Genomic DNA, 13,203 nt, shown 5'->3' on the forward strand with positions numbered 1-13,203 from the left:
ACCTTGATTACGGAGTGCTTATTTTTCCCTTACTGGACTGTAACCTCCTTTGGGGAGGTTTTGTTATCTCTTGTACTTAACAAAGCCAGTTAACAGTAGCTGACACATGGTAGCTACCCAAATGTTTCACTGAATGAAATGCTAATATGACAAATAATATACGATATAGTGTAGCATTAGCTGGAGAAGCATGGATAGCACGCTTCTGTGAAAAATGGAGCCTGAGTTTGACTGAACCAAGCCAGTCAGTAAAAGGAAGGATTAAATGAGGTAAAAACCATGGCAAGTAGGTGTTCCCTATCTTTTACTTTCTTATTCCTTCTAAACATGCCCAGTTAAAACCATCCTTACCCAGGATTGTGGGCTTGTCTTGCTTCAACAAACAGAAATTTAAAAAGAAACTCCGAATCCTCGCCTTCAGAAAACCAATTGTAGCACACCCATTCTGAGTTCCAGCCCGCTTCCATTCCCTCCCAGGGTAGCCAACGCGGCCCCGCCCCTTCCGCTGACCCCACCGACAGGAAGTCCGGGCACCAGGAGACCCCGCCCCGGGCTCAGGCCCTGCCCCTGGTCGGCACGTAAGGCTACGTAAAGCGTTAGGGGTTTCGCGACAGCCCAGGCCCCACCCCTAAGGCCACACGTCGCGTAGGTCTTCCCGTAGGACACTGCGCCACCGCACACGCAGCTCTACGAACCCAGAACAGCAACGCCCCGCCTCCTGTCTCACTCTTCACCTCCCCGCCCCCTCCCAGTTTCGCGACTCCTAGCCCGGCGCTCCCGCTATAATCACGTGATTGCCTCATCCGGGTCCTTTGCGTTCTCTCTCCCTCTCCCAACATGGCGGCCTCAGGTGAGTGAGCGGCCGAGTGCGTCCAAGGACCGGGTTCCCAAGCCACTCTCCGAGCCTGATCTCCTGATTCCCTGGAGTCGGGGAATCGGCGGCACTGCTTCCCTTGGGATTGGGAGGCTGCGGCAGGCTGGCGACTTGGCCCTCGGGATATTTAGGGGGGAGGGGGAGGGGAAGGACACCCTCCCCCTCGCCCCCTTTTCACCCCATCTGCGCGAGGTTGGAGCGGGGAGTAATGATGGACTCTGGCTTGAGTTGGAACGGAGAGGAGGCACAGATAGATCGGCGGGAGGCGGGAGGCCTTCTCATAGACGCGTAGCGCTGTGCCAGCGGGAAGGCGTGGAGGAAAGGAGGAGGCGGTTGGCGCGCGGACGGGTGCACGCTAGACCAGGGCTCCCGGGCGCGAGGCCGTAGCGGACGGGAGTGGGGGCAGGGGATCGAGGGGGGGGGGGCAGTTAGAACCCGAGCGCGAGTAGCCGGAGGGGCGGGAGGTGGGCAGTGGTGCGCGTGCGCGGGAGGAGAGCTGAAGGTAGTGGAGACGGGCGCGCCTTAAAAGCACGCGCGAGAGCGCAGATGGCAAGACTTTAGGCGCCTGTGTTGTTTTATGTCCTTCCACTTCCCCTTTTGGAGTGTGGCCCGGCCTGTGTATTGCAAGGGTCTGCGTTAGGCTTGGAGGTTGAAGTTACTGAGTTAGGTGGGATTGGGAAACCCACTGGTGCACCCACGTGTTGGAAGAGAGGAAGCAGGGTGGAGTCAGATTTCTAGTAAATCAACACATTTTTACTGAACGCAAACTAGACTAGCACGGTTCATGGTGTTGGAGATACAGTGACGAGCAAGATTAGATCCCTTGACAGCTTCCATTTTGGTTGAATTTTTATACCTTCAATGGTGGGATTCAGCTCCTTTTTTAATTTTTTTCTGAGATAATTGAACAACTAGGAGTGGTTTTAAAATAATACTAGTTGCTCGAGTTGGTTTCTGTTTAGACTTCTTGGAGGGAGGGAATATCACTGCCATGCAAGTCTATTTACATTTCTAATGAACTTAGCAGTGAGCTGTGCAGCATTTTGTAGCATTAATTTTGGTTTTGGGGACATACGGTGGGCATTCCTAATCTGAGGATTCAACCCACGGGGATGGAAAATATTGGGGGTGTGGGGGGTGTTGTGTTGCTGGCGTGTACTATGTAGTTAGCCTGTACTGGGCATGTATAGACTTTGTATTGCTCCCTAAACAGTACAGTGTAACAACTCTTTACATACCATAACTTTGTATTAGGTATTAGAAGTAATTTAGAGGTGATTTAAAGTATACAGGAGGATTTTGTAGTGTATATGCAAATACTATGCCATTCTGAATAAAGTACTTGAGCATATGAGGAATTTTAGTATCCACAGAGGCCCAGGAACCAACCCCCTACAGTACCAAGGATCGACTAGTTCCTTTTCCCTGGCCCGACCTTGAATACTACAAAATATTTATTGAGCCCCTGCTGTCTCTGGACACTCATTTACCACCAAGAATTTATCATCTCTGTTATTATATAGGAGACTAAGGATTATGTATGTCTTTGGAGAATGTTGAGGGAATTGAGATGCATTTGAACATCATACCTTTTCATCGATGTAGCACTAGACAATTAACCAAGCACTTTTATGTCTCTTGTCTCGTTTGATGCTCTGAGATAAATGTAGCTAGATGGTGGTATCTCCCAGCTGAAGAAGATGAAATTATTTGTTCAAGGTCATACTGTATGCAGGTGGCAGAGCAAAGTCGAAATCTTTGAGACTCCTGACTCTTCTCCATTATCAACTTGGAAATAACAAGGTTGGCTTCCATGTCATAAGTTCTGGGTGCTGCCCAAAAGCTTCATCTGAAACAAAGTGCTTATTCAGCCTGCATTTGCCATCATAACAGCTTAGTGTCATATTTAGTGAAAAAGCTATACTCCCTCTCTCCGTAACTTTTGTGGAATTTTTAAAAGTGGAAGACATGTTAGCTATTTGTGTCATTGATTTCAGAGTTGAGTGAAAACCAGAAGGGTCAACGGGATTTGCTTAGTGATATCTCCTGTTCCATATTTACTCTTCCTTGGAAGCTCTCATCTCCTTTAATTCCTTAAATCTCTTTAGATTGTGAACTATGCTAGTATCTGACGGTCTGCCCTTGAAGAATTTGGAGTTTATCAAAATTCTTTACCTACTTTGAATCTTTTCCAATTAATCACACTAATTTTGTTGAGTGACCAGTATTCCCAGATATTGGTCACTCAACCAATATGGCTGTAGTGATCCTATATAATAAAAGGGTGACATGCAAATTGACCTTAACGGCAGAACGACCAGAACGACTGCTAGACCAGTCACTATGAGGCACACTGACCACCTCTTGGTCCTTTTCCATGGCCAGCAGGCTCCGATCGCCTGATGGCGAACAGGGAACCAGGGATGGGTGCCAGGCCAAGGCCCCCGCCCCGCCAGTGCCCGGCCAGTCGCCCCACACACAGAGGGCGACCCATGGTGGGGGTAGGGCCAGCAAGTGGGCAGAAACCGCCCACCTCTTGGTCCCTTCCCCCGGCTGTCAGGCACCTATCACCAGATGGCAAAAGGGAACCGTGGGTGGGTGGCGGCAGGGGGCAGGGCTGGCTTCGGGCAGCCTGGGAAGATGGCCCTGATCGCAGGCCAGGCCTAGGCACCATACCCGCACACAAATTTCGTGTGCCGGGCCTCTAGTAAAACTATAAAATTCTCAGAGTGTAATTTCAGTATATTTCTTTTTTTTTTATTTTTTTTTATTGATTTTTTACAGAGAGGAAGGGAGAGAGATAGAGAGTTAGAAACATCGATGAGAGAGAAACATCAATTAGCCGCCTCCTGCACATCTCCTACTGGGGATGTGCCTGCAACCCAGGTACATGCCCTTGACCGGAATCGAACCTGGGTCCTTTCAGTCCGCAGGCCGACGCTCTATCCACTGAGCCAAACCGGTTTCGGCTCAGTATATTTCTTGATGTTAAATGTTTGATACAGGTTAATTTTTGAGACTAAAATGCTTTAAAACTGTAAATAGTATTTATATATGCCCACAAAAGGCCTTTTTCATTTGCCATTATATGTGGGTTCTTGTTTGATTGTTTTTTATAGAAAGAGGATGGTGTCCAATGATGGTTTTTGTACATCACTTGGTACAACTGAACCTTATAGTTAGTTAAAAATAGTTACATTGGTTGCTATAGATGCTGTTCACATATTACCTATTTTCAAACCCCATCCTCTATCTACCATGCATGTTACTCTGGGAATAATATACTCAGAATCAGAAGGCCAAAACTAAAACTTAATGAAAATTCAAGTACAAATACAGAGAGTAGTGTCAAAGTAAAAATGTTTCTAAGTAATGTCATTTAAATATACACTTTAAACAGCTTTGATATATAATTCACATACCATATATGTATGGCTTAGAATGCAATACCCTACTATTTGGTATTAGTCTCAAAACAGCCTAGAATTTATTCTCTTTTCATGATGGTGTGAGAAAGAATGAACTTCAGGTGGGTGTGTTTGTTTGTTTTTTGACCAAGTGCTTATTTGTAATTAAGTATGTGTATGTACATTTTTAAGTGCATATACCAAAGTCAGTTTCTCAGATTTGTGATAAATATTGCTTTGGTCCTAATGGTAGGAAAATGCCCAAAGCAAGAAGTTATTCTTAAATTTTTATAGCTCCTCTCTTACAGATAATCTCCAAGTACTTTGTGTAGTGGTTAGCATGATGTGTTTATTTTTTATTTTTATAATTATCAAATTGAGTGGAAAGGTGAGGAAAGGGCAGTAGGCATTTTCCTCAGACTGTCAAGATGAAATTGGGCAGAGAAGAAGGGTTCATAATTACCTGAACCAGAGGTTGAAGTGATGGAGCTTATTAGTTCTGACTTAGTCTTTATTCTCTACTCTGCTGAACTATAATGCAGTAAAGGTAAGGCCTCTCAACATCATGATATCACATTGTATGAAACCTCTTCAGTCTGGGCTCTAATTACTGTAGTTCTAGATACTTCTGTATTTGGGTGCATTGATTGCATTTATACAATGCTGTTTCTTTAAGGAAACATTTGTTAATCACTATTCTTTCATTCTGGAGGATATGGCGAGATTCACTTCCTTTAAAAGAAACAGCTTATCCATTAGCAGTCATTTATCCTCACCCCTCCTCCAACATTAATCTGTTTCTTTGTATTTACCTGTTCTGAATATCTTATACAATATGTGGACTTTGTTATTAGCTTCCTTCACTTAGCATGTTTTCAGGATTCATTTGTATTGTAGGATGTATAGGAACTCAGTTCTTATTGCGAAATTGTATGGACATCTATATTTTATTGATCCGTTCATCAGTTAATGGACATTTGGGTTGTTTCCAGGTTTTTTTGCCTAGTATGAATAATACTGCTGTGATCTTATACAGGTTTTTATGACGCTGACTTTCTTAGCCTGTGGTTACTAAAACATTCCAAAGAGTTGATAACCCTATAAAATAAGTGGGACTTAGTCTGACAGGATCTAAAATTAAGAAACTTAATTTTTGACAAAGCCTTGTTACTCGAACTCCCCTTCCTAAATAAGAGATTAAGAAAGGTGCAGGAGTGGACGGCATTGTACAACCAAAAAGCTTTATTGCTTATAGTACTTTAAGATGTCCTCTGTTTTGAAATACAGAACTATCAGCCAGTCTCTATGGATTTTATCACTCCAATAGCTGCCAATTGTGTTTTTATTACCAATACAAAGAAAGCATATTTTCTACATTCTGCAACCTGATAATCCTGAATACTTGGTTTATTGCCGTCACTTTTCTGCTGCTGTACTTTATGTTGGGCTAACATTTCCTTTTATTTGTCCTTTTATTTATTGTGAAAATAACACTTAGAACAGTGGTCCTCAACCAGGGGCAATTTTGTCTCCCCCTAGGAGGCATATAGCAGTGTCTGGAGGCATTTTTTATTGTGGGGTGGGGACTTTTTTATTGGCATCTAATGAATAGAAACTAGAGATGCTAGTAACATTCTGCAATGCACAGGACAGTCCCCTCAACAGAATTACCTAGCCTACAATGTCAGTGGTGTAGAAATTGAGAAACTGACAGAGTTAAGTTGATTTGTTGTCTTTATTTTTTTATATATCATAACAAATTCTGTTTATTGAGAATGCTAGAGATGTATTATTTCTTGTTTAAGGACATGTAGTCTTAATTTGAAAAATACTTTCTTTTTAAAATGTCTTAAAATACATTTTTATTGATTTTGGAGAGGAGAGGGAGAGATAGTAACATCAATGATGAGAGAGAATTATGGGTGGGCTGCCTCCTGCACACCCCACACTGGGAATGGAGCCTGCAACTCGGGCATGTGCTCTGACCAGGAATCGAACCGTGACCTCCTGGTTCATAGGTTGGTGCTCAACCACTGAGCCATGCCAGCTGGGTTTAAGATCTATTATTTAACCTATATGAGTCTATAAAAGAGCTTCACAAGTAGTCAGCCCTCTACCTTCAGGTGTCTCGTGGGCAGATGTCACCAATTGCTAACGGAAAAAAACATTAGGGGGAAAAGGTATGCTATGTAGTTAGGTCTGCAATGGTTGCATGTGTACAGACAATATACACTTTTTTCTTGTCATTATTCCCTAAATACAGTTTAACTATGTAGCATTTACATTGTTTTTGGTATTATAAGTAATCTATAAATGACTTAAAGTATATGGGAGGATGAGTTAAAATACATCATTTCATATAAAAGTCATGAGCATCTGAGGATTTGGGTATTCACGGGGGAAGGAGCTTGGGACTGTGGATGCCTAGAGATCACTGTACCCAGTGCTTGTCAGTAAGTTACGATTGTAATTGAGGCAGCAGGCAGAGGATTTAATAAAATTTCTGGACACGTGTTTCCTCTCTCCCCCCTTAGCCCATGTGGGTTTGGTCTTAAATTGGGGCTTGTTTTGTGAGGTTGTTGGTTTAACTTTTTAACCAATTGGATTAAAGAAAAATGAGAGTTACGTAGATCAGTTGGGTCATTGTGGCAAGGGATTGATAAACCTTGAGTGTTAAAAACAATGTTTTACCTTATAAAGAGGAGAACTTTGTTGAAACCCTAAACATGTTGTGGGCCTAGATATTGGAGGAGCAAAGGGCATAGAGGATTTAGAGAACACAGTTTCTCAGTTTTGGGAATAAAATAGAGTGAAGCAAACATTGGCACGCACTTTAGATTTGTTGGTTTTGCTATTTAAAGGCTGGTTTCTTTAAATCTGCTGCTTATATTGTGATTGAGTCAGTTCTGCTAGATTTAAAGAAACATAAGTTAGAAACCTTATGAAATAATTTTTGCCTGAATTAAATGAAATCTGTCATCATCCAACATGGATTTCTCAACCAGAAATTTTTAGAGTGGGCAGTGACAAAATCAGGGGAAATGGAGATGTATGATTTGAAAAGGCATTCTACAACAGTGCTTTAATATTTTTTAGTAATTTGTTTTGCTTATTATTTTTGGAATTTCAAATAACATTGAAGGAGACTTGTTTGTCAAGAGTCAAGGGGTAAAAGTTGAGAAATCCTGATCGAGAAAGTTGATTTAAGCCAAAATCAGACCAAAGGGCAAGTTAGTTTCAGATTCTGCAGTTTTATTAGATATGTATGTAGAACAAAGGGGAAAGGGATACCTTAATCAAATTCTTATTAATCTTATGTTGAACTTGGACGAACCACTAGTTCTATTTTTATTGTTCCAATAACCAGACAGGTTAATAATTAGTCATACCTGATGACATAGGTTAAGTCCTGTGAGGGTAAGGTGCTCTAGCTAGTATCTTACTAGTCCCAGACAGTGTATTTGAACTAGAGGGCATAGAGAAAACTAAAATAAGCCTATATACTATAAGTTTTCTACCTCACAGGTATGCTTTATGTCTTATTCAAATTAGCTTTTTAAACTTTTCCCTAGGCTTTTGCATATGAGCCAGGAGCAGTATCACTGCTATAGTACCCAGCCTCTGCATAACTGCTTTCTTTGGAAGCATAAAACAGATCCAGTATAACCTGGTTGATCATAAATTATACTTTTGGAGAAGGAATAGTATTAATTCACTTGAGAGAAGCATGGAAACTTCACATTCAAGGCCATCTTTCCCTGTATTATTGCAGCCAAGTTCATCTGGTTTGCACATTGAGACCATAATACTTCGAGTTCTTGCTGTGTCCAAAAGATTGTTCATAACATTCATCGCAAACAGGACTTTATAGGAATAAGTTGGACTTTAAAAGAAAGGCAGATACCAAGTGAGAGAGCACCCTTTTTAGTTAAGCAAATGGTGCATCAAGTTACAGATTTTTCTTGGATTGAAAATTGGAGGTTTGGAACATGGAGGATGAACTCATGGCTATAAAAGCCATGAAACTGATGTTTGTTACAACAAAGCTTCTTACTTTTACCATGTAGTGACTGCTCTCGGGAGCCAGTTCTAGAACTTAACTTAGTCCTTTCAGCTCTCTGCATTAGCTGTTGATTGATGCCATCTCAGAAGTGCTGAGGACTAGATAGTCGGAGAGCCAAGGTCAGTCCACTAAATGGAGTCTTGGAGATTCTTGAAGATTTCATGACTGGAAAACATTTAAATGTGTTGATTCTTAGGGATTTCTTAGTTATTCCCTTTAGTATAATATCTCGTTTTCATATATAGTGTTAAGGTAGGGGAGGAGATAAAAAATTTTTTCTAGAGGGCGGAGAGATCCAGCTATGTATATGAACCTTACCATTTTAACACTTTCAAATGACAGTGAGTACAACATGTTACCATGATTATTATAACCTGCCATGGAACTAACAACAAACTGCTTAGAGGCTGGGGCCTCTTTGGGAAGAGCCCAAAACGTGGTATGCAAAACCCTGGGTTTAATTCTGGCTCTGCCATCCAGTAGTTCTGTAACTTCAGCATAGTCATTTTGTCTCCGAGTTTTTGTTTCTTTTTCTGTAAATTTTTATAGCAGTGATTCCTACCTCATATGGTTATTTTACAAGTATCAGACAATCTTCAAAAGTGTCATACAGCCCAGTCGGTGTAGCTCAGTGGTTTAGTGTCAACCCAGGAACCAAGAGGTCTCCAGTTCAATTCCCAGTCAGGGCACATGCTCAGCTTGTGGGCTCTATCCCCAGTAGGGACCATGCAGGAGGCAGTTAATTGATGATGTTCCTCTCTCATCAATGTTTCTGTCTCTCTCCCTTCTCTCTCTAAAAATCAATAAAAACATCCTTTTTTTCAAAAGTAAACAGTAATAAGTGTCATACAGAATGTTATAGGGATAGGAATTTTGTTTTTATTTCTTTGTATCCCAGGAACAACAAATGTTGTAACCTGTTTAAAATGCAAGTAGTTGCTAAATTAAAAATCTCAAATTATATGAGTGAATAGAGTAGGGAATAAAAAGGTTGCCCTCATCCCAGCATTTCTCCACATAAGGCACACTTGAAAATCCTTCTAGACCCTTTTTCATGCATAAAAATAATGTGTATTTAAACAAAGGGACTTAAATAATAAGTATTCTGCAACCTTTTTTTTTTTTTTTTACTCTTTCGGCTTTCTGTGCCAGTATATTGTGTTTTCTTATTTACAAATGCATAGTATTCATATAAATGCCATCATCCAATCCTTTGATAAACCTTTATGTTGCGTTGTGTGTTGTGTTGTGTTTTGTTTGAGAGGGAGAGAGAAAGAAACATGGATTAACTGCCTCCTGCACACCCCCTACCAGGGCATCAAGCCTGAAACCTGGGCATGTGCCCTGACTGGGAATTAAACCAGCAACTCTTTGGTGCATAGGACAATGCCCAACCAACTAATAAGCCACACCAGCCAGTTGCTTTCTTTATAAATATATTTAACAGTAGTACATTGTATAACCCTGTAAATACCCAGGTATTGATGAATAATCTTTCTGCCCTTTTTAAAACAGCAAAAAAGAAGAATAAGAAGGGGAAGACTATCTCCCTAACAGACTTTCTGGCTGAGGATGGAGGGACTGGTGGGGGAAGCACTTATGTCCCCAAACCAGTCAGCTGGGCCGATGAAACAGACGACTTGGAAGGCGATGGTAATTTTCCTTTTTCATTATCTCCTAGACAAAACCTATTCCATAATAGTGGTTCACACTTGTAATTTGAAATAACTCATTTTGTAGAACCTGAAATACTATGTTTATGTATTTTATGGAATTTTAGGTTTAGGCTGTGAGAGTTTGTAATAGGGACTAAAGTTGTGACTCAAGAAAGCTAGTTCTGGCTCTTGCATGAACAAATTTTTCTTAAGGTACTATCCTTTTTAAGTCATTCATTTGAAAAGTAAGAACTAGATTGTTTCCTTTTAGGTTTAAACTTCTATGATGTCCTCATAAAATAATATTGCAATGTAATCTATAAGCTGCTTATACTCAGAATCAAGGAAATTCATTCTAGGAGCTGTTATTATGAAGTCACGGTGTCCCTGGGTAAATAAAAGTGGTCTGATAAAAAGGTATAGGAATAGTAACTATGGTGGAGAAATATAGCAGAGTCATGGGATGTCATTTAGATAAGTTTTATACTTTCAGGGACTAGGCAGGAGCTACATATAATTGGATATGGGATAAATCTGATTACCCATGTTTTTTGTTTTTCTAAAAGCTTTCATTATAGACTGAAGAATAATTTTTCTATTGTAACCTATTTTCATAATTTCATAGATTGTACTTTCCATAAGTGTTGATACCTGAAGTGCAAATTCATGGGCAATGCTATAGGGACAGAATTAATCTTTTTTTTTTTTTTTTAAGTAAAGGTAGGATAAACCATGAAGAAAATACTTTCTTTAACTGAAAGGCTAGAATGAGAGCTGTTCATAGTGGTTAAATACATTTGGCGTGAGAGAGACCCAGGTCGGAATCCTAGCTCTACCAGGATTACCAGCTACTGCTCTACCATCTGTGTGACCTTAGTTTCCTGAAATCTGAGTTTCTTTCTTTAGAATGGGGAACAGTCTCACAGGATTGTTAAAAAGATAAGATGGGATGCAATGAATATGACATCTCTAGCACATAGTAATATTCCATAAATAGTTGATATTCTCTCTTTCTCTTTGCTACATAAAGAATAAGAGTCACCATGATTCTGTTAACTAAAGCCTGGGCCTTGAAATACTTAGAAACAAATAGACTTGAGTCTTTTTGTGTTGTTTTTCTGATTGTAATATTACCGTTTCTTTCTTGGGGTAGCTTATTTAATGCTTGGCATTTAGCATAGGTCCTCTTATTCTACAATGGCAGTGAGGGAAGTTTCCTCTAACTTATGTCCACTTTTCTATCCTAGTTTCAACCACTTGGCACAGTAATGATGATGATGTGTATAGGGCACCTCCAATTGACCGTTCCATCCTGCCCACTGCTCCACGGGCTGCTCGGGAACCCAATATTGACAGGAGCCGTCTTCCCAAATCGCCACCCTACACTGCTTTTCTAGGGAACCTGCCCTATGATGTAACCGAAGACTCCATTAAGGAATTCTTTAGAGGATTAAATGTAAGTCTAAAGGTTTAGGCAGCCCTAACTGGTTTGGCTCTGTGGAGAGAGCGTCTGCCTGCGGACTAAAGGGTCCCAGGTTTGATTCCAGTCAAGGGCATGTACCTTGGTTGCAGGCACATCCCCAGTAGGGGTGTGCAGGAGGCAGCTGATGGTTCTCTTTCATTGATGTTCCTAACTCTATCCCTCTCCCTTCCTCTCTGTAAAAAATCAATAAAATATATTTAATAAATAAATAAAGGTTTAGGCAATTAACTAGATACGAAGAGTAGCATTATTGATAGTGACTTCTCTGATTTTCTATGTTGAGAAAGATTCTAAGATTGTGTCTAGACTTGGAAGAAGCAGGTGTATAATTAAATGTTTAGGCTCTTTGGCTGAGAATGTTCTCATCCAACACCATTGGACAATCTTAGAAAAATTAACAGTACCTTATTGATACAGGGAGAGTCTCTCAAACCTATACTCCTTCTCATTAAGAAACTTAAACGTGAGATACCCTGTTAAATGGTAGAAAGTTTCTCTGAACTCAGCCATTCTGTTAATGACATTCAGGCTTACATCAAGATTACTAATTTTTTGTAAGAACATATTTAACTTAGCGGATATATTAGTATAATTTATATTAACAAAGTTTGCTTGCTTTAAAAGCTTAAAATAAGTATTTTTTATTAAATTTATTGGGGTAAATTGGTTAATAAGATTATATAAGCTTCAAGCGTCCATTTCTATGATATATGATCTGTATGTTGCATTGTGTGCCCAACACTCAAATCAAATCATCTTCCATCACCATATATTTGGTCCCTTTTACCCTTTACTATCCTGCTCCCCTTCCCTCTAGTAACCATCATACAGTTGCCTGTTTCTGTTTCAGTTTTATATCCCACATATAAGTGAAATCAAATGGTTTTTAGCTTTTTCTGACTGACTTATTTCGCTTAGCTTGATATTCTCAAGGTCCATCAATGTTATCGCAAATGGTGGTTTTTCATCTCTTCTTAATGGTATGTTTCAAAATGCTGGTCTATAAAGTTCTAGAGCAGTGGTTCTCAACCTTCCTAATGCCGCAACCCTTTAATACAGTTCCTCATGTTGTGGTGACCCCCAACCATAAAATTATTTTCGTTGCTACTTCATAACTGTAATTTTGCTACTGTTATGAATCGTAATGTAAATATCTGATATGCGGGATGTATTTTCATTGTTACAAATCAAACATAATTAAAGCATAGTGATTAATCACAAAAACAATATGTAATTATATATGTGTTTTCCGATGGTCTTAGGCGAAAGGGTCGTTCGACCCCCAAAGGGGTCGCGACCTGAAGGTTGAGAACCGCTGTTCTAGAGTATAGAGGTCCTGAGAAGTTCTTTTTTCAAACTTTGATTAAAAAATACTAAGGACTTAAAAAAAATAAAACAATGAGCAGCAGGTTTTAGTTCTATTAGGTTTTTCTCCAGTCTTTGCCAATGAGAAAATACTTAAAAGCAGCTGCTCCCTCCTATTTGTAGTTGGGTTTTTTTATGTGATTATATTTTTTAATACATTTTTATTGATTTCAGAAAGGAAGGGGGAGAGAGATAGAAACATCAGTGATAAGAGAGAATTATCAATCGGCTGCCTGCTGCACGCCCCTTACTCGGGATCAAGCCTGCAACCCGAGCATGTGCCCTGACCCGGAATTGAACCATTACTTCCTGGTTCATAGGTCAACACTCAAACACTGAGCCTCACTGGCCAGGCA

General features: G+C 40.3%; 1 protein-coding gene across 4 annotated transcripts in view; it reads left to right on the top strand.

Annotated features, from left to right (window-relative positions):
• The first annotated feature begins 730 nt into the window (after window positions 1-730).
• The window catches only part of EIF4B (eukaryotic translation initiation factor 4B), a 29,948-nt gene continuing 17,475 nt past the window's right edge, over window positions 731-13,203 (top strand). For 2 of the 4 annotated variants that reach the window (XM_006095709.3, XM_006095710.3), the window contains exons 1-3: window positions 731-850; window positions 9,860-9,997; window positions 11,247-11,455. In XM_006095709.3, coding sequence (XP_006095771.1) covers window positions 838-850; window positions 9,860-9,997; window positions 11,247-11,455 — 360 coding nt within the window. In that variant the 5' untranslated portion in view covers window positions 731-837. The remainder of the gene's footprint in view (window positions 851-9,859; window positions 9,998-11,246; window positions 11,456-13,203) is intronic. The other 2 variants (XM_006095711.3, XM_006095712.3) reach the window with 1 other exon arrangement.

The sequence above is a fragment of the Myotis lucifugus genome, unplaced genomic scaffold (assembly GCF_000147115.1).
Source record: "Myotis lucifugus unplaced genomic scaffold, Myoluc2.0 scaffold_160, whole genome shotgun sequence".
Taxonomy (NCBI): Eukaryota; Metazoa; Chordata; class Mammalia; order Chiroptera; family Vespertilionidae; genus Myotis; species Myotis lucifugus.